Raw genomic sequence first — 21648 nt, forward strand, 5'->3', positions numbered from 1 at the left:
CAACGAGGCGAACCCTTGTGGACTAGCAACTTAAGAAAGTTTGCATACTCAAGAATCCCAAGAAATTGCCTCCCTTTTAACAAGAAAGAACGGCTTAAAACGTTGATGGACAGAGAGAGGCAGGGACACTGACTCCAATTCCAAGATTTCTCATCCTTAGGGACGGGATCTATCCAGCCAGAATTTTTTGGGGGGGTGGGGGGGAAGGAAAATCCCCACTTACACACTCACACACCCATCCCCAGCCTCCCCCTCCCTGTGTGTGTGTGTCATATTTCTTGCCAACTCATCTGCAATTCCCATCCTTAGTTAATCTCGCAGCCCGTCCGTTTCTCAATAGCATCTTTGCTTTTGTTATTTTAAAAAAAAAGGCAGGAAAAGAAAATTTTAAAAGGGGGGGAAACCCCTTTCCCTTCTGTTATTCATAGCATTACGTCTTTGAGCATCATCCTTTCTTTTCGGGAACAAACTCTGCAAGCCAATGGAAAGACAGAGGAGGCGTGGCGAATTCAATATATATATATATATATATTTACATGGATATGTATACAGCATCCACACCGCTTAAAACTCAGAAAGTGCCGAGGATTACAAGAGAAGAGAAAACTATTAACTGGGATCCAGTTTATTCCTCTTTTCTTTTCTTTTTTTCTAACCGATCCTTTGATTCTACGTTTCCAAAGAGAAGCAAAGCCAAGGGGTGAAATAAGGAATATATATAGATATATATTCTCTCTTGGCACTTTCTAAGATCTGCAAGGAAAGAAAAGAAGCGGCTGGGCAAATAACACTTCGTGCAGAAAATTCAAGTCAGCTGCAGGAAGAGAGAGGAAACTTTGGCAGCTAGGAACCAGAAAAGGAGGAAGAATATTTTGTCAAAAGCCCCTTTTGCAATTATTTCTCTCTCTTTCTCGGCAACTTCAAAAGAGAAAAAAAAAGGGGGGGAAAGCATAGCGGAATCACTTCTCATTTGATCTGAATTTTTTTTCCCCTCCCGTTTTGTTAAGTTTTTATCAACTTCGAAGTTGCAACAAAGGGGAGAAGGGATTTGGACATTTGGACGTTTTTTATTTTAGCATTTATCCCTGGGGGCAACGTTACATGATCGACTGCCTTCTGGCTCGGTGACTTTAAATTTATCCCTGGTTTTCTCCCTCGACAAGGGAGAAAAGTTTTGGGGATACCCTAGTTTTTCTTCTTTAATTGATTGTCCCCACAAAAAAAATTATCCATGTTTCTTCTGCTGATCATCATCTGTTTGAACCTGGCTTGTTCGGCAGCCCAAAAGGGTCCTTCCAGCAGATACGATGAAGAAATCGTTTATCCTGAAAAACTGAATGTCACGGTTTTGGGGGGTCAGGATGACCCATCTGGCATTCTTGAGAATGAAAATTCCCTCGATTACAACATGAATTCAGATCAACATCTGTCGTTTCGACTGCAGATGTTTGGAGAAAAACTGACCCTCAATTTAGAGAAAGACCCCAGCTTTTTCTCCAAGGACCTGACCGTCCAATATTTGGGTAGGTTGAAGCCGGTGGTGGACACTCTAACCGAACGAGGCAACTATTTCACCGGGACAATCAATTCGGATCCGGAATCGATCGTGGCAATCAACTTTGATGGGGTCTCTTTAATCGGGGTGCTACAATATCGGGGCACCGAATATCACATCCAGCCTCTGAGAGGGGGAACCCCGAACATGGCAGGAGGAGCCGAGGCCCACGTGGTGAGGAAGAAGATGTCGGAGAAAGAGGACGGGCCAATGTGTGGGGTCGGCGCGCAGGCGCCGGAAGGCGCGCCCAGCGAAGAAGGGAAGCTGTGGGAGAAGAGGGGCGCATCTCCCAGGAGAGCCAAGGTAGGTTGATAGGTCCACCAGCTTCATTAAGGGGTGGTTGGCGAAGATGTTCAAGGTTTCTCAGGTGGGTTGGGGTCTCGGTTGGGTCTTCTGAGGGAACATTCGTTCCAAGAGAGTTTTCTCAGGTGGGTTGAAGTCCCGGGTGGGTCTTCTGAGGGAACATTCATTCCAAGAGAGTTTTCTCAGGTGGGTTGGGGTCTCAGTTGGGTCTTCTGAGGGAACATTCATTCCAAGAGAGTTTTCTCAGGTGGGTTGAGGTCTCGGTTGGGTCTTCTGAGGGAACATTCATTCCAAGAGAGTTTTCTCAGGTGGGTTGAAGTCCCGGGTGGGTCTTCTGAGGGAACATTCATTCCAAGAGAGTTTTCTCAGGTGGGTTGGGGTCTCGGTTGGGTCTTCTGAGGGAACATTCATTCCAAGAGAGTTTTCTCAGGTGGGTTGAGGTCTCGGTTGGGTCTTCTGAGGGAACATTCATTCCAAGAGAGTTTTCTCAGGTGGGTTGAGGTCTTGGTTGGATCTTCTGAGGGATCATTCATTCTTAGAGAGTTTTCTAGGGTGGGTTGAGGTCCTGGTTGGGTCTTCTGAGGGAACATTCATTCCAAGAGAGTTTTCTCAGGTGGGTTGAGGTCTCGGTTGGGTCTTCTGAGGGAACATTCATTCCAAGAGAGTTTTCTCAGGTGGGTTGAGGTCTTGGTTGGATCTTCTGAGGGATCATTCATTCTTAGAGAGTTTTCTCAGGTGGGTTGGGGTCTCGGTTGGATCTTCTGAGGGATCATTCATTCTTAAAGAGTTTTCTCAGATGGGTTGAGGTCTCGGTTGGATCTTCTGAGGGATCATTCATTCTTAAAGAGTTTTCTCAGATGGGTTGAGGTCTCGGTTGGATCTTCTGAGGGATCATTCATTCTTAGAGAGTTTTCTCAGGTGGGTTGAGGTCTCGGTTGGATCTTCTGAGGAAACATTCATTCTTAGACAGCTTTCTCTGGTCTAGAGTCCCACATTTGGAGAGTGAAACGTTTCTTGGTGTCTCCTCCATCCCACGGACCCAGTTTACCATGTGTTCCTTCAACAGAGCACCAGAGTCATCGTCAGACCTGGTGGCCCATGTCTGGTGCCAAGATTATCCCCCAGATCCATCAGGGTCAGGGTCCTCCTGCCCCAGAAGGCTGTTGATTATGGCCCAAGGAGGAGATAAATAGCCAGAGGATAGCCAGAGTTAACAAGGACTAAACCGCAATATGGCTGAAAGGAAGACTGGTGCTAACTTCTCATCACCCAACTAGGTAACATCGAAAGAAGAGGGTTGGCACTGATAGCGTTACCTGGTTGGGTCACGAGATGTCTGAAGAAAGCCACCAGGCTCAGAGAGCACCAAGGACAGCCCAATAAAAACACACCGCAAAACTCTCATTCCTGGAAAGCAGGAAAGAGAGAAATCTAGTTCTCAACGTCGACTTGAATTTCCAGAACAAACATCGGGACATAGCAGACGAGGGATATCTCAAATTAAGATTTGCAATCACGGATGACCGCAAATCTAGGAACTGGCTTTATTAGCAAGGTGGAGGTCTGAAGCTGAAAACGGGGTCCTCCGATTTATTGTGGTATAATTATTGATATAAAAGAGTTTGATCTAAGGATTCAGGCACCAGGAGACAGTGAATTCTAGTTCTGCCTTAGATATGAAAGCCAGCTGGGTGATTCTCGGCCAATCACCAGGTGACAGTGTGTTCTAGTTATGCCTCAAGCAGGAAAGCTGAGTGGGTGACTTTGGGCCAATCACCAGCAGACGGTGAGTTCTAGTCCCGCCTTAGGCATGAAAGGCAGCTGGGTGACTTTGGGCCAATCACCAGGAGACGGGGAGTTCTAGTCCCGCCTTAGGCATGAAAGGCAGCTGGGTGACTTTGGGCCAATCACCAGGAGACGGGGAGTTCTAGTCCCGCCTTAGGCATGAAAGGCAGCTGGGTGACTTTGGGCCAATCACCAGGAGACGGTGAGTTCTAGTCCTGCCTTAGGCACTAAAGGCAGCTGGGTAGCTTTGAGCCAATCACCAGGTGACGGTGAGTCCTAGTCCCGCCTCAGGCATGTAAGCCAGCTGGATAACTCTGGGCCAATCACCAGGAGACGGGGAGTTCTAGCCTTGTAATAGTCACGAAAACCAGCTGGGGTGGCTTTGAACCAGTCCTCCCTCCCTCTCAGCTCAGCCTACCTCACGGGGGTGTCGTCAGCACAGGATTAGATTCCTTCACCTCCCCAAATTGTTTACGAATTCTTAGCATAAACAAAGCAACCGATCGAAAGAAAACAACAACAACAACAGAAAATTAAGATACACAAAGCGGGACGACGTTTCCCAGGCGGGGCGAGACTCCCGCAACCGTCTAATTCTGCCGCCGTCCTCCAGCCCCACAGCCTGGACCCCACTCGCTCCATTTTTTGGGGGGGGGTCGGCCGCTCCCTCCGAACCCCCAAACTCACACACCCTCCCCAAAGTGTCGGATGGGGGAAAAAGCAGCTGTATACCTGTCTTGAAGCTTGTTGGGTGGGGGGGAAAAACTTCTATATGCCCGGAAGGAAGAACAGCTGGCCAGTGGTTTTAACAGTTGTGCGAAGGTCGCCCTGGGCTGTGCCTGGCCCCGGCTACGCCCCGGCTCTTACAGCAGATTTTTTCCGAGGAAGGAATTTCCGAGCCAGAGACTGGGGGGGGGGGGAGGGCAGAGGGGGGGGAATTAGGTTTTTCACGACAACCGACAGATTTCAACATCTGTTTTTTCCCCCCACAACTCGCTCCAGTGTGGAAATTTGGGCTGTGTGGGGGGGTGAAATGCACCATAAGGGATGGCTGCAAAAGATTGGGGTGTGTCAAAATCTGGGGTGTGTGAACTCTGACGGACTCGTAGCCCCAGAAATTGGGGGGCGTTTGCACACCCAAAGTCAGCCCCCCCCCTTGGAAATGCAGCTGTGGCCGGGCTCACAATGCTGGAGGGCTCTTAGCCCCACAGCAAGGCTTTTGCTGAAGCCTCTGCCGAGCCTGTTCTCCTTCTGTGACGGAGTTTTGAGGGATTCGGGGCTTGGTGCCAGATGTGAAGGCTGCCTTGGCTGGGGGGGGGGGGAGAAAGAGTCGTAGCGCAGCAGCCAAATTTGGCTGCCTGGAATGCAACGGGGGGGGGGGGAGAGAGAGAGAGGTTAACTCTTGAAGGGCCGAAGGGAGGTTCAGGGAGACGGAGAAAAGCTAACCGGGGGTGTGTGGGGGTGTCGCTGGGGCCGGGAGACGAATCGAGTCAGCTTGTGGGGATGCGGTTGTGGTTTTGAAGCCGGCAGGCCCTCCGCCAAATGCCCCTCTGGTTGAAATAGCCCTGGAAAAGGTCTGAGCTTAAAAATACCCTTCCTTCCAGCACTGATGACGTTACCTAGTTGGGTAATAAGACGTCTGCAGGGAAATAATCGCGCTCAGAGAGCACCGAGGGCCCCACAGTGCTCCTCTTCCTCCTTGTGAGGTGGGCTGGGATGAGAGAAAGAGGGATTGGCTCGAAGGTCGCCCAGCTGGCTTCCGTGGAGAAAGTGGAACTAGAAGTCTCAGTCGCCTGGAGATTGGCTCGAAGGTCACCCAGCTGGCTTTCGTGGCTAAAGCAGAACTAGAACTCCCACTCTCCTGGTGATTGGCCCAAAGTCACCCAGCTGGCTTTCATGGTTAAAGCAGAACTAGAACTCCCACTCTCCTGGTGATTGGCTCGAAGATCACCCAGCTGGCTTTCGTGGCTGAAGCAGAACTAGAACTCCACTCTCCTGGTGATTGGCCCAAAGTTACCCAGCTGGCTTTCATGGTTAAAGCAGAACTAGAACTCCCACTCTCCTGGTGATTGGCTCGAAGATCACCCAGCTGGCTTTCGTGGCTAAAGCAGAACTAGAACTCCACTCTCCTGGTGATTGGCCCAAAGTTACCCAGCTGGCTTTCATGGTTAAAGCAGAACTAGAACTCCCACTCTCCTGGTGATTGGCTCGAAGGTCACCCAGCTGGCTTTCGTGGCTAAAGCAGAACTAGAACTCCCACTCTCCTGGTGATTGGCCCAAAGTCACCCAGCTGGCTTTCGTGGCTAAAGCAGAACTAGAACTCCCACTCTCCTGGTGATTGGCCCAAAGTCACCCAGCTGGCTAACACAGAACTAGAACTCCCTGTCTCCTGGTGATTGGCCCAAAGTCACCCAGCTGGCTTTCGTGGCTAATGACGAACTAGAACTCCCACTCTCCTGGTGATTGGCTCGAAGATCACCCAGCTGGCTTTCGTGGCTAAAGCAGAACTAGAACTCACCATCTCCGGGTGATTGACCCAAATCTGGCTTCCCTGGCTAAGACAGAACTAGAACTCCCCGTCTCCTGATTTCTAGCCTGGTGCCTTAACCACTAGGCCAGACTGCCTATACTCAACCTTTCTTTTGGCCTTCCTTTCTCCCCACAGCGCTTTGCTTCCATCCCACGCTACGTGGAGACCCTGGTGGTGGCCGACGAAGAAATGATGCGCTTTCATGGCGCAGGGCTCAAGCCGTACCTGCTCACCATTATGGCGGCCGCCGCTAAATTCTTCCGCCATCCCAGCGTCAGGAACCCTGTCAATTTGGTGGTGACCAGGCTGGTGGTCATCGGAGAAGCCGAGGACGGGCTGAGGGTCACCTCGAACGCGGCCGAGACCCTCCGCAATTTTTGCGCCTGGCAGAAAGGGCTCAACAAGGCCAGCGACAAAGACCCCGAGCATTTCGACACGGCCATTCTCTTCACCAGACAGGTGAGTAGCTTACACCTGTCCCATCTCCCGGGCCCCTGAGTTGGGTCAAAGAGGCCTGGATCTTTTGAGGGGCAGTGGAAACCTGGGGGAGGGTCTTTAAGGGCATCTGGTGTGCGCTTTCACAAAATGAAGAATGAAGGAATGGCCAGGCGCCAAAGATTGATTTCCTAGAAGGGAATTGGAAGAAAATCTACCTGAAGTTCCTTCTAGGATGGTGTTTCTCCACCTTGGGGAATTTTCAGACAGGCAGACTTCAACTCCCAGAATGCCTCTAGGGAATTCTGGGAATTGAAGTCCACCCATCTCAAAGTATTTTTCTGGGGAATTCTGGGAGTCGAAGTCCACGCATCTCAAAGTATTTTTCTGGAGAATTCTGGGAGTCAAAGTCCACGCATCTCAAAGCATTTTTCTGGGGAATTCTGGGAGTCGAAGTCCACGCATCTCAAAGTATTTTTCTGGGGAATTCTGGGAGTCAAAGTCCACCCATCTCAAAGCATTTTTCTGGGGAATTCTGGGAGTCGAAGTCCACCCATCTCAAAGCATTTTTCTGGGGAATTCTGGGAGTCGAAGTCCACCCATCTCAAAGTATTTTTGGGGGGAATTCTGGGAGTCGAAGTCCATGCATCTCAAAGTATTTTTCTGGGGAATTCTGGGAGTCGAAGTTCACCCATCTCAAAGTATTTTTCTGGGGAATTCTGGGAGTCGAAGTCCATGCATCTCAAAGTATTTTTCTGGGGAATTCTGGGAGTCGAAGTCCACCCATCTCAAAGCATTTTTCTGGGGAATTCTGGGAGTCGAAGTCCACCCATCTCAAAGCATTTTTCTGGGGAATTCTGGGAGTCGAAGTCCACGCATCTCAAAGTATTTTTCTGGGGAATTCTGGGAGTCGAAGTCCACGCATCTCAAAGTATTTTTCTGGGGAATTCTGGGAGTCGAAGTCCACGCATCTCAAAGTATTTTTCTGGGGAATTCTGGGAGCTAAAGTCCACGCATCTCAAAGTATTTTTCTGGGGAATTCTGGGAGCCGAAGTCCACGCATCTCAAAGCATTTTTCTGGGGAATTCTGGGAGTCGAAGTCCATGCATCTCAAAGCATTTTTTCTGGGGAATTCTGGGAGTCCAAGTCTTGAAGTCCATCCATTTTCAAGTTTCTGAGGCTGAGAAACACCACTCTAGGATATTCCGTTTCAATTCCCTAGAATTCCTGCAGTTACAGATCCCCAAATTCAGCTTTGGGGAATAGAAGTTATGCCGTCGAGCTTTGAAAGAAATGTCCACATTTATATTTTTCCTGAAAAATAGGTTTCTTTCGTACCCGATGGCACATGAGGAACTTCCTTAAGCCTCATCGTCGGAGCGAGGGGAAAGCAATCATTCACAATCCACGTTTCTCTCTTTGCTGGCAGGATCTCTGCGGACGCTCCAGCTGTGGTACCCTGGGCATGGCAGATGTGGGCACCGTCTGTGACCCGGCCCGCAGTTGTTCCATAGTTGAGGATGATGGGCTCCAGTCGGCCTTCACTGCGGCCCATGAATTGGGTAAGTGGGATCAAATTGACGATACCCCTAATCTGAATAAACGATGTGGCTTCACTCCGGTTAAATCAAACTGGGCTTTTATTGGGCAGTTCTCCAGCTTGAAATAAACCAGACAACCTCTTAGAACTAAGGAGATATTTCCTGAGAGTGAGAACAATTCACCAGTGGAACTCCTTGCCTCCAGAAGTTGTGGGTGCTTCGCATTTTAAGAAGAGATTGGGCAGTCAATTGTTCACAGTGGTGTAGGGTCTTGGACTAGATGACCTCCAAAGTCCCTTCGGACTCTGTTATTCGGACAAACATCCATGAGATTTATTGTCAGGGAAATGCCTATCAGATCACAGCTTTAGGTGAGAGCGGTAGCCTCATTTTTACTGTCCTTATCAGGATGCTAACTCTCGAGGCGGTGAAAGGAAGGAAGGAAGGTGGAAAAACAAGATACATTTCTTTGGCTGAGAGAGAAAGAGGTGAATGAAAAAGAGGTAGAGGAAGAGAAAATGGAGACGGAGAAGGAGCGAAAGAGAGAGAGAAAAGGAATGAAAGAGAGAAAGAAAGAAAAGAGAGAAAGAGAAGAGAGAGAACGATAGAGAGAGGAAGAGGGGGAGAAAGAGAGAGGAGAAGGAGAGAAAGAGAAGGAGAGAGAGAAAGAATGAGAGAGAGAGAGAGAGAAGGGTAAGGAGAGAGAAGGAGAAGGAGAGAAAGAGGAGAAAGAGAGAGAAAGAATGAGAGAGAGAGAGAAAGAAGGGTAAGGAGAGAGAAGGAGAAGGAGAGAAAGAGAAGGAGAAAGAGAGAGAAAGAATGAGAGAGAGAGAGAAAGAAGGGTAAGGAGAGAGAAGGAGAAGGAGAGAAAGAGAAGGAGAAAGAGAGAGAGAGAAGGGAGAGAGTGATAGAGAGAGAAAAAGAAAGGTAGAGGGGGAGAGAAAAAGAGAAAAAGGAGAAAGAGGGAGAAGGAAAAGGAGAGAAAGAGAGAAAGAAAAGGAGAAAGAAAGAGAGAGAAGGGAGAGAGCGTTAGAGAGAGGAAGAGGGGGAGAAAGAGAGAGGAGACGAAGGAGAAAAAGAGGAGGAGAGAAAGAATGAGAAAGAGAGAAAAAGAAGGGTAAGGAGAAAGAGAGGAGGAGAAAGAGAGAAAGAGAAGAAGGAGAAAGAGAGTAATAGAGAGGGGAAAAGAGAGGGAGAGAAAGAGAGAAAAAGGATAAGGAGAAAGAGGGAGAAGAAAAAGGAGAGAAAGAAAGAGAGAGAGAAGGGAGACAGCAATAGAGAGAGGAAGAGGAAGAAGAGAGAGAAAGAGGAGAGAGAGAGAGAGAAAAGAAGAAGGAGAAAGAGAGAGGAGAAGGAGAAGAAGAAGGGAGGGAGGGAAGGAGGGAGAGAAATAAAATCTGCTAATATCAATACTTGGATAATAATTCAAATATTTCCACATAGTTTTGATATCCTAAGCCTCCCATTAGTCAACTAACATAATCTGAGGGACTATCGCCTGCCTGGTTGCCTCAGGAGGGAATCTTTGAAGAAGCAGAATTCAAATAATCCTTCTCGACCCCCAGGTCACGTCTTCAATATGTTGCATGACGACGACAAACACTGCAAGGAACTAAACCGTCACAGCAAAACCCGCCACATGATGGCGTCCATCATGTCTCCGGTCAATCCTGACGAGATGTGGTCCCCGTGTAGCGGCCGCTTCATTACCGACTTCTTGGACAACGGCCACGGTATGATTCGGTCTCTCCTCTCGTCCGTATCGCGTCCATTCTCGGCCCGCCATTCTCCTTAAACTTCCCGATGCCTGGGTATTTATTTATAGGGGGGAAACGTCCGGACTAAACGTTGGATTTTCCCCCTTACTACAGAGAGAGAGAGCCCCCTTGTGGAGTACTGTGAAGCCATTACTGAGGCAACTCCACAGCACTGTACAGTAGAATCCATTTTAAGGCGGTACAGTAGAAGCCATTTGAAGTCACAACAGGCTGTATTTTAACAGAACACACACCCTGAGGACTATTAGGGGTATCTTACCCCCACAGTATTTGTCTCCAGAGAGTAAATCATCTGTGTACCAAGTTTGGCTAGATTTGCTCGAGGCATTCCAGAGTTATGCTGGAACACACACACACACACACACACACACACAAACACATTTTTATATATATAGATATTTGCAAAAAAATAAAATACAGCTATTCCTCAACTTACAACCGTGACGGAGCCTGACATTTATGTTGCTCAGCGAGAAATTGGTGAAGGGAGTTCTGCCCCGTTTTACGACTTTTTCTTGCCACGTTCGTTAAGGAAAACGCTGCCGTGGTTGAATCAGCCACACGGTCGTTAAGTGAATCTGGCTTCCCTATTGACTTGGATAAGGTCGTAAAAAGAGGATCACGTGACCCCGGGGTGTTGTGACCATCATAAAAATGAATCACAAGTGTGAACAATGGTCATAAATCACCCAGAAGGTCGCAAAAGGAGATCACACGACTCCGGGACACTACGACCGTCATAAATACGAGTCGGTTGCGCAGCATCTGAATTTTGATCCCGTGACCCTGGGGATGCTGCAGCGGTCGTAAGTGTGAGAAACAGTCATAAGTCACGTTTTTCCAGTGCCGCCATGACTTCGGTGGCTCAGCGAATGTTTCTAAGTCGAGAACGATCCGCATTTGTACATCATTCACACCCGGGAAAAGAACTTCAGTTTGAAAACAAATGGATTTTTGATACGGCAACCTCTAAAAACTCGATTTCTTTCTTCCCGCTCCGTTTAGGTTCCTGCCTCTTGGACAAGCCCCACGAACCCCTGAAATTGCCCGCTGTTTTCCCTGGCAACAATTACAACGTGGACCAGCAGTGCCAGCTGAGCTTCGGCACCGAATCCCGCCACTGTCCCAACATGCACCCGCCTTGCTCCTCCCTCTGGTGCACCGGCCAGATCAACGGGCAGTTCATGTGCCAGACCAAATATTTCCCCTGGGCCGACGGGACGCCCTGCGGGGAAGGGAAGAGCTGCATGAGTGGGGAATGCATCAGCCACATGCAGCTGAAGGCCTACAATGTAAGTGGCATGTCGGAGCGGGGAAAACCCGTACAGCTAACCCCCCCCCCCCCGCGCGAGTTCTGAGCCAAAGAAAGCATCCCGTCCCATTCTGTTCTATCCTATTTTCTTTTCAGTTTTTCTACTTTCTATTCTTTTGCTCTGCTCTGCTCTAATTTTATTCTGTATTCTATTCTATTTCTATTCTCTACTCTCTATCCTATTATTTTTATTTCTATTATTTCTGTTTATTTTCTATCCTAATTCTTCATTCCGCTATTTTCTTTTCTTTTCTGCTCTATTCTATTCTCTATTCTATTCTCTATTCTATTCTTTATTCTATTCTCTATTCTATTCTCTATTCTATTCTCTATTCTATTCTTTATTCTATTCTCTATTCTATTCTCTATTCTATTCTCTATTCTATTCTGTATTCTAGTTTCTATTCTATGCTATTCTATTCTATTTTCTATTTTCCTGTTCTATTCCATTCTATTCTAGTTTCTATTCTATATTATTTTCTATTCTATTCTATTCTCTATTCTAGTTTCTATTCTCTATTCTAGTTTCTATTCTATTCTATTCTCTATTCTATTCTCTATTCTATTCTGTATTCTAGTTTCTATTCTATTCTATGCTATTCTATTTTCTATTTTCCTGTTCTATTCCATTCTATTCTAGTTTCTATTCTATATTATTTTCTATTCTATTCTATTCTCTATTCTAGTTTCTATTCTCTATTCTAGTTTCTATTCTCTATTCTAGTTTCTATTCTCTATTCTAGTTTCTATTCTCTATTCTAGTTTCTATTCTATTCTATTCTCTATTCTATTCTCTATTCTAGTTTTTATTCTATTCTATGCTATGCTATGCTATTCTATTCTATTCTATTTTCTATTTTCCTGTTCTATTCCATTCTATTCTAGTTTCTATTCTACAATATTTTCTATTCTATTCTATTCTCTATTCTAGTTTCTATTCTCTATTCTCTTCTCTTCCTACATTCTCCATTCCATTCTATTCCCTTCTATTCTACATTCTATTCTGTTTCTATCCTCTACATTCTATTCTACATGTATCTCCCCTCTGTGATTATGATTTAGAAAGCAGGATCCGAGTTTGCTGTTTTTTTTTAAAAAAAATTATCTTCTACATTTTGCACTGTTTTCTTCACTCAATCCCTTCTAACCTTTGCAGATTCCCACCAATGGAGGTTGGGGCCCCTGGGGGACGTGGGGTGACTGTTCCCGCACTTGTGGTGGTGGCGTTCAGTACTCGACCCGCGAATGCAACAAACCAGTTCCCCGAAATGGCGGCAAATACTGCGAGGGGAAGCGGACCCAATTCCGTTCTTGCAATGTGCAGGAGTGCCCAGATGGAAACGGTAAGCTCAGAGATATATCTATGTCTATCTAATCTATCTCTATCTATATATATATAATAGCTCTATCTATCTATCTATCTATCTATCTATCTATCTATCTATCTATCTATCTATCTATCTATTATTCTCTCTCATCAATCTATGTATCTATCATTCTCTCTCTTATATGTATCTATCATCTATATCTATCTATCTATCTATCATCTATCATCTATCTATCTATCTATCTATCTATCTAATCTATTATTATTATCTATCTATCTATCTATCTAATCTATTATTATTATCTATCTATCTATCTATCTATCTATCTATCTATCTATCTATCTATCTATCTATCTATCTATTATTTCCTCTCTCATATCTATCTATTATTCTCTTTCTCATATCTATTATTCTCTCTCTTATCTATCTATCTATCTATCTATCTATCTATCTATCTATCTATCTATCTATCTAATCTATTATTCTCTTCTATCTATCTATCTATCTATCTATCTATCTCTATCTATCTATCTATCTATCTAATCTATTTTCTTCTATTTATCTATCTATCTAATCTATTATTCTCTTCTATCTATCTATCTATCTATCTATCTATCTAATCTATTTTCTTCTATTTATCTATCTATCTATCTATCTAATCTATTATTCTCATCTATCTATCTATCTATCTATCTATCTATCTATCATCTATCTATCTATCTATCTATCTATCTATCTATCTATCTATCATCTATCTATCTATCTATCTATCTATCTAATCTATTTTCTTCTATTTATCTATCTAATCTATTATTCTCTTCTATCTATCTATCTATCTATCTATCTATCTATCTATCTATCTAATCTATTTTCTTCTATTTATCTATCTATCTAATCTATTGTTCTCTTCTATCTATCTATCTATCTATCTATCTAATCTATTTTCTTCTATCTATTTATCTATCTATCTAATCTATTATTCTCATCTATCTATCTATCTATCTATCTATCTATCTATCTATCTATCTATCTATCTATCTATCTATCTATCTATCTATCTATCTATCGCTGCTTTCCTAGTCTTATTTGTAGCCAAGGTGCTTTCTTTCACCCCAAAAACCCAAGTCTCCCAAGGATCCACATTTTTTTGGATGGGCCAACAGCGTCTCGTTAAAAAAAACGTGAACAATGGGAGGATGCGAGCCAGGGAAAACAATTTCGAAGCACAAAAGGGTCAGAGGAAGGGAGGGTCCCGTTTTTCCGAGTTATGACCAGCCGTGAATGCGAGACCCGAGCCAAACTATGCTTTGGCAACAGATGTTCGCTCCGAGCCAGGAGGAAATTCAGAGCCAGATTCCAGAACGAAACACGCTTGGCTTGCTAGGGTGAAGAGAAAAAATATATATATTTCTATTCAACCGTGGTTAATAATCTAGAATCTGGAGGGGGAAAGAGATCTAAAATAAAATAAAGATAAAATCCTCAAATTACAATGGTTCATTCAGTTACAACAGGGTGGAAAAATGGGACTTACAACCATTTCCCCACACTTATGACCACTGAGGCATAACCACAGTGGCGTGATTAAAATTCAGATGCTTGGCAGCTGACCCATATTTACGACTGGTGCCGGGGTCCCCTGGGGTCATGTTCTCACAATCAAAATCAGAGTCACTTAACGACGACGTCACTAACTCCGTTGTGATCCCCTTAACAACTGTGGCAAAAAAGGTGGGGAAAGCGAGCCAACATTCGCTTTTAACCTCTGTCTCTCTTAGCCACAGAAAGGTTGGGCTCAATGCAACCTAAGAGCCGAGGTGGCGCAGTGGTTAGGGTGCAGTACTGCAGGCCACTTCAGCTGACTGTTATCTGCAGTTCGGCGGTTCAAATCTCACCGGCTCAAGGTTGACTCAGCCTTCCATCCTTCCGAGGTGGGTGAAATGAGGACCCAGACTGTGGGGGCGATATGCTGACTCTGTAAACTGCTTAGAGACGGCTGAAAGCCCTATGAAGCGGTATATAAGTCTAACTGCTATTGCTATTGCTATTGCAGGTTGTAGGTCGAGGACCACCGGTAAAGTCCTCGACTTGCGGCCGGAAGAATGGTAGTCCTCGGGGTACGACAGGGGTCTTTTTACCCGTTCTACTTACCCAAAATTAATTTGAGGATTTTTTTCCCACCCCCTTCCAGCTCTGACTTTCCGCGAACAACAGTGCGCTGTGTACAACCACCGAACGGACATGTTCAAAGATTATCCATCGCCCATGGATTGGGTGCCACGCTACAGCGGGGTGGCTAAGCGTGATCAATGCAAGCTGACTTGCCAGTCCCATGCCTTGGGCTACTATTATGTACTGGAGCCAAGGGTAAGTTCTAAGCCAGGAAACCGGCCCTTCGGGAACGTTTGGGGGGTATCGTCCTCCAGAGGTGCTCCTGCGGTCGCCAAATTCTCCTCCCGCGGCCGCCGTCATCTGGAACGCCGCCGATCGAGGCAACGGGTCTAAATCGGGATTGCCTCTTCCTTTTCAGGTGGCTGATGGGACGCCCTGCTCTCCGGACTCTACCTCGGTCTGTGTCCAAGGGCGCTGCGTCCACGCCGGCTGCGACCGCGTCATCGGGTCCAAGAAGAAGTTTGACAAATGCATGGTGTGCGGCGGAGACAACTCGCGGTGCACCAAAGTCTATCGCTCTTTCACCAAGCCCCAGTAAGTGGCTTAAGATGTTGAAAAGATGGTTTGAAAAAAGAGATTGGAGAACCGTGGGTCTGAAATGGTGCAGGGTTTTCTGCTTGGGCAGGGGGTTGGACTAGAAGACCTCTAGAGTCCCTTCCAACTGTGTTATTCTGCTATTTTTTTCCTTCCTTCCTTCCTTCCTTCCTTTTATTTTCCTCCTTCCTTCCTTCCCTCCTTCCTTCCTTCCCTCCTTTTTATTTTCCTCCTTCCTTCCCTCCTTCCTTCTTTTTATTTTCCGCTTTCCTTCCTTCCCGCCTTCCTTCCTTCTTTTCCTTTTACTTACTTCTTTTCCTTTTACTTCCTTCCTTCCCTCCATTCTTTCTTTCTTCCTTCTTTTTATTTTCTTCCTTCCTTTCTTCTTTTCCTTCCTTCCTTCCTTCCTTCCTGCCTTCCTTCCTTTCTTCCTTTTTATTTTCCTCCTTCCTTCCCTCCTTCATTCCTTCTTTCCCTCCTTCTTATTTTCCTCCTTCCTTCCCTCCTTCCTTCCTTCCTTCCTTCCTTCTTTTTATTTTCCGCTTTCCTTCCTTCCCGCCTTCCTTCCTTCTTTTCCTTTTACTTACTTCTTTTCCTTTTACTTTCTTCCTTCCCTCCATTCTTTCTTTCTTCCTTCTTTTTATTTCCTTCCTTCCTTCCTTCCTTCCTTCATCACTGGAGGTTTGCACCGTTCCACCCTTAGCATTTTTTAGCAGCAGAGCGACTGAAGCACCAGTTCAGAATCAGAATACTTTCTGGAAGAGACCTTGGAGGTCTTCTAGTCCAGCCCCCTGCTCAAGCAGGAGACCCTCTACCATTTCAGACAGGTAGCTGCCCAGTCTCTTCTTTACAAAAAAAACCTCCAGTGATAGAGCACCCACAACTTCTGGTGGCAAGTTGTTCCACCGGTGAATTCCTCTCACTCTTAGGAAATTTCTCCTTAATTCCAGATTGCTTCTCTCCTTGATTCGTTTCCACCCGTTGCCTCTTGTCCTGCCCTTCGGTGCTTTCCAAAATAAACTGAACCCCCCCCTCCTCTTTGTGCCAGCCCCTCAAACCCGAAAAGGAGCCCACGTTCCCCTCTCTCTTATTGTGTCCCAACCGCTCATCGGAGCGTGTTTTCCCCGAGAGGATTAATCCGATTTTAAAACGAAGGGCTGGAGCTTTGCAGAGGCCCGAGCGAAGTTCATGCTGGAAACATCTGGTTTTTTCCAGATGTAAACTTACTGGGATCCCCTGTGATTTCAAAGCCTCTTTTCCTCTCTTTGGTTTCCAGCGCCCCCCGCCCCCCCTCCAAAAATCTCTTACAAATTGTAAATTATGAGTCAGCTTCTCCTATCCTGCGAGGGTTTGGGGTTTTTTAATCCAACAAGCTCGCCTGCCCAGCTAACCACTCCTTCTGTATACTTCTGATTTTTATTTTTTTATAAATCTCGATGCCACGTGTAACAAGGAGCTTGCACGATTATAACTTGCTTCGAATATCTGGGCACGTGGAAGGGCTGATGGACCCCCCACCCCCAATCTGAGATTTGCGGGGAAGACAGGAGATCGATACCCCTAAAAAAAAAAAGCTAAATGTTGACTCTTTCTCGACCCCTTTTTAATTTTGTAATTATAATTGGCTCTTGCTGGGTGATGCCCGGCTGAAAGTCCTCTAGGATTTGGGGTGAGGGGTGGGGGGTGGCTATAAATATGGCAAAATAAGCAGATGGGGAAAAAAAAGGGGGAGAACTTGATGCTTTTATTTATCGATTTATTTCAAATTTTTGCAACGCCCGTCCCACTAAGTTTAGTTTAAAACCGGGGCGGGTGGGGGGGAAGTTTAATGGCAGGGTGAAAGTGCTGGCTTAGAAACCAGGAGACTGGGAGTTCTAGTCTAGGACTAGAACTCACAGTCTCCTGGTTTCTAAGACTTTGGGCCGATCACCAGGAGACTGGGAGTTCTAGTCCCGCCTTAGGCATGGAAGTTGGCTGGGTGACTCTGGGCCAATCACTAGGAGACAGTGAGTTCTAGCCCTGCCTTACGACAGGAAAGCCAATTGGGTGACTTTGGGCCAATCACCAGGAGACTGGGAGTTCTAGTCCCGCCTTAGGCATGGAAGTTGGCTGGGTGACTCTGGGCCAATCACTAGGAGACCGTGAGTTCTAGCCCTGCCTTAAGACAGGAAAGCCAATTGGGTGACTTTGGGCCAATCACCAGGAGACTGGGAATTCTAGTCCCGCCTTAGGCATGAAAGTTGGCTGGGTGACTTTGGGCCAATCACCAGGCGACTGGGAATTCTAGTCCCGCCTTAGGCATGGAAGTTGGCTGGGCAACTCTGGGCCAATCACTAGGAGACCGTGAGTTCTAGCCCTGCCTTAAGACAGGAAAGCCAATTGGGTGACTTTGGGCCAATCACCAGGAGACTGGGAATTCTAGTCCCGCCTTAGGCATGAAAGTTGGCTGGGTGACTCTGGGCCAATCACCAGGAGACTGTGAGTTCTAGCCCTGCCTTAAGACAGGAAAGCCAACTGGGTGACTTTGGGCCAATCACCAGGCGACTGGGAATTCTAGTCCCGCCTTAGGCATGGAAGTTGGCTGGGCAACTCTGGGCCAATCACTAGGAGACCGTGAGTTCTAGCCCTGCCTTAAGACAGGAAAGCCAATTGGGTGACTTTGGGCCAATCACCAGGAGACTGGGAATTCTAGTCCCGCCTTAGGCATGAAAGTTGGCTGGGTGACTCTGGGCCAATCACCAGGAGACTGTGAGTTCTAGCCCTGCCTTAAGACAGGAAAGCCAGCTGAATAACTCTGGGCCGATCACTAGGAGAGGGCAAGTTCTAGTCCTGGGTTAAGCATGAAAGCCAGGTGAATAAATTTAAACCAGCCCCTCTTCAACCCACCTCGTACGTTTGCGGTTCTGAGGAAAAAAGGAGGAGGGAGGCGTATTAAGGTCGCCCACCATCTCGAGCGACGTATAAAACAATAAAACATCGTACTGAATCTCCGTCCCGTCCAAGTTCAGCCTTTCACCTCCCTGCCTCTCATTTCTCCGCCCCGCAGGTACGGCTACAACGACGTGGTCACCATTCCCGCCGGAGCTACCAGCATCCTGATCCGCCAGATTAGCAGCTCAGCCTCGTCCAGTGACGGCATTTACCTGGCCCTCCGCCGGCAGGACGGCTCCTACGCCCTGAACGGCAACTACGTCCTGATCCCCTCCGAACAAGATGTCCACCTCCGCGGCGGCGTCACTTTGCGCTACAGCGGGGCCACCAAACCTATGGAGATGATCACTGGGCCGGGTCCATTGAAAGAGCCACTCACCCTGCAGGCGTTGGTGGTGTCCGATCAGAAGACCCCTCGTCTGAAATACACCTTCTTCCTCCCCAAGCCTACGAAACGCCTCTCCAACCAGTGGCTGAAGCAAAAGGCCCGAATTCTGGAAGTGCTACAGAGTCGGCGAGGGCGCAAATAGGACCTCTGGACACGAGGATGTGGGGCAGGGGTCTCAAACTCTTCCTGCTCCCCCTTCTCCCCATCTTGGAGGAGGCCGGGATTTCCCGGCAGGGAGGAGAGTTTCCCCCTTGCTTGTCTTTGCAAAGAGGACCCCCCCATTGTGGGCCCGAAAGACACACATGGTTTCTCGGCTTGCCACGGACAATGGGCTTGGACGTTAAGCGAAGCAGGAGCCGGATCTGGGACCGGGGAGAAAGGGGAGGAAAGGCAACAGAAGAAGCCAGGAATGGTCAATTTGGCACCGGTTTCTTCAGTTGAAATAATTCCCACTTTTGGGGAGATTTGGGGGGAGCAGAACGAGGAAAGAATGGACGGAAAAAATGAAACGAGAAAAATCTTTTCCAAAGCCGAAAAAGAGGAGAGGAAAAAAAAGACGCTTTTTTGGGACTCGGTGGAACAGAAATAGCGAGAAGCCGGAGAAAAACGAGAGCGAATTTGCAAAGCTGGATCCGAGCTCTCTCGCGGCTCAATCCTGTACGGCGGCTGGACCTTCGGACGGTTGATGTCCGGCCGTTCCTGTGTAATATATTTATTATTTCAGCTATTTATTTTGTCCTTTTGGGGAAGCAGGGAGGAGTCGGGGAAGGGGCAATTGGCCACGCCCCCTTTTGAGAGAATCAAGCAGGCGGCCGCACGGTTCCTTCGCTCGGTAGTCCTCGGTTTACGGCTGCCATCGAGACCCAGCACCTGCGCGGCTAAGCAATGTTCAACAAATGGCATCTGGTTTTATGGCCTTTATGGTCTATCATCTATCTGTATCTATCTATAATCCATAAGAATCTCTCTCTCTCTTATCTCTATCATCTATCTATCTATCTATCTATCTATCTATCTATCTATCTATCTATCTATCTATCTATCTATCATCTATCTATCTATCTATCTATCTATCTATCTATCTATCTATCTATCTATCGCTATCTATCTATCTCTCTCCTCTCTCTCCATATATCTATATATCTATTCTCTCTCCTCTCTCTCTCTTATATCTATCTATCCATCCATCTAATCTCTCCATCCATTCATCCATCCATCCATCCATCCATCTTTCTCCCTCTCTCCTCTCTCTCTCTCTTTACATATCTATATATCTATTCTCTCTCCTCTCTCTTATATCTATCCATCCATCCATCTTTCTCTCTCTCTCCTCTCTCTCTCTCCATATATCTATATATCTATTCTCTCTCCTCTCTCTCTCCTCTCTCTCTCTCTTATATCTATCTATCCATCCATCTAATCTCTCTCCATCCATCCATCCATCCATCTTTCTCCCTCTCTCCTCTCTCTCTCTTTACATATATCTATATATCTATTCTCTCTCCTCTCTCTCTCTTATATCTATCTATCTATCCATCCATCCATCTATCTATCTAATCTCTCTCCATCTATCCATCCATCCATCCATCCATCCATCCATCTGTCTATCCTCTCTCTCTCTCTGCCACAGGGTTCTTAATCCCTTATGTGATTTGGGCCGCCGTTAAGCAAATCCTGTTCCCCGCATGGAATTTGCTCATGGCGATCAAGTCTCTCTCTCTCTCTCTCTCTCCCCCTCCCTCCCTCCTTCCCCCTTCTCTCTCTCTCACACACACACGGGATACCGCAACTGTTGTCATATATACAAAAGCAGACAAATTTTGGTCATGGGGATGCTGCGCTCATTCAGCGTGAGGACATGTTAATTAGTCACTTCTTCCTCAGTGACGTCAGAACTTGGAACCGTTGTTAAACAGACAGTCGTAAGTTGAGGACTACCTGTAATTGGACGCCCACCCGTTTCTTGAGACGGCCAGGAAAGGCATGTCCATCTACTGTGTCTACCTCATTCTTGGAGAGCTTCCTCCTCCTGTTAATGTCTTCTCCTGCTTCTAAGACTGTTCTTTGGTTGGTGGGCATCCATCTCTTCAAGGGCCAACCTTCATCTAACCTCCATGAGAACATTCAGACCTGGGTAGGACAGCCCACCTCATCCCATTCCATTCCATCACGCCACTAATGAAGGTACTTCCAACCTTACCCTGCTTCCAGATCTGGTGTCTCAAACCTTGGTCCCTTGAACTTCCAAGTCCTCTGATTTCCAAGACTTCGCCTCCCAGAATTCCCTGGGCCAACCAGTGTCCTCTTCTGGGTCTCGTAACCAGCTGGGCCTGGTTGACTTGGGAGCCAACCCTTGAGATCAGCTTGGTGGAACTCCATCCTGGGTCTACCTTGTTTGAGGTCCTCCGGGGAAATTTGGGGGGAGTTGGAAGTCCATCCTTGTTCAAGGATCCTTGAAGTCAAGGTTGAGGGACACCATTGATGGCAAGGGTTGGGCCTTGAAGGCCCTCAATGGTGGGGGAGCAAAGCCATGGGACATCTGGAGAAGACCTCAGATGGAGGCCAATGTCACATTAGAAGAAGGTGGAAGTAGAGGGGGAATTCTGGGAGTTGAAGTCCGCACATCAACCGTAGCAGCTGAATCCTTCTCTAGTTGTCTACCTATTTCTCACCTCCTCCTCCTCTAGAAGGTTCTCCTACCTAAATATCAGCCTGAACTTCTTCCTTCTGCTGCTCATAACCCCTTTCCAAGTTCTTCTCTTCGGCTAAGCGCTCTTCAGCCTGGCTTGATCTCCTCATGGGTCCCCCCCATCCCAGAGAGTCTCCCCAAAATTTCCCCCTGGAGGGGTGGATCTATTTAAGCCCTCTGTAGAACCAGAGGGGACATCCTTCAATGCCACCCCCACCCCCCCCCCCAGTTTTCTCCTGTGGCCAAAGGGACAGCCCACCGAAGTTAATTTAATTAAGTTATAATTTAACGGGCAGCGGAAAGCAGAAGCATTCCAGATCTCCCGAACCCCTGCGGCGAGTCCCCCGGGGGCCAGGAAGCAGAGCCT

The 21648-nt window shown here is 46.9% G+C and overlaps 1 protein-coding gene across 1 annotated transcript; it reads left to right on the top strand.

The window, feature by feature from the left end:
* Positions 1-1182: 1182 nt before the first annotated feature.
* On the top strand, positions 1183-20617 carry ADAMTS4 (ADAM metallopeptidase with thrombospondin type 1 motif 4). Its single transcript, XM_087705161.1, has 9 exons — positions 1183-1858; positions 6309-6632; positions 8038-8170; positions 9715-9882; positions 10933-11219; positions 12396-12582; positions 14759-14934; positions 15098-15273; positions 18320-20617. Exons 1-9 carry the CDS (start codon positions 1232-1234, stop codon positions 18732-18734), a joined length of 2493 nt encoding a protein of 830 aa, XP_087561287.1. The 5' UTR covers positions 1183-1231; the 3' UTR covers positions 18735-20617.
* Positions 20618-21648: the final 1031 nt, after the last annotated feature.

The sequence above is a fragment of the Thamnophis sirtalis genome, unplaced genomic scaffold (assembly GCF_051295495.1).
Source record: "Thamnophis sirtalis isolate CommonGarterSnake01/CBP01778 unplaced genomic scaffold, rThaSir2_p1.2 scaffold_2, whole genome shotgun sequence".
NCBI classification, from domain to species: domain Eukaryota; kingdom Metazoa; phylum Chordata; class Lepidosauria; order Squamata; family Natricidae; genus Thamnophis; species Thamnophis sirtalis.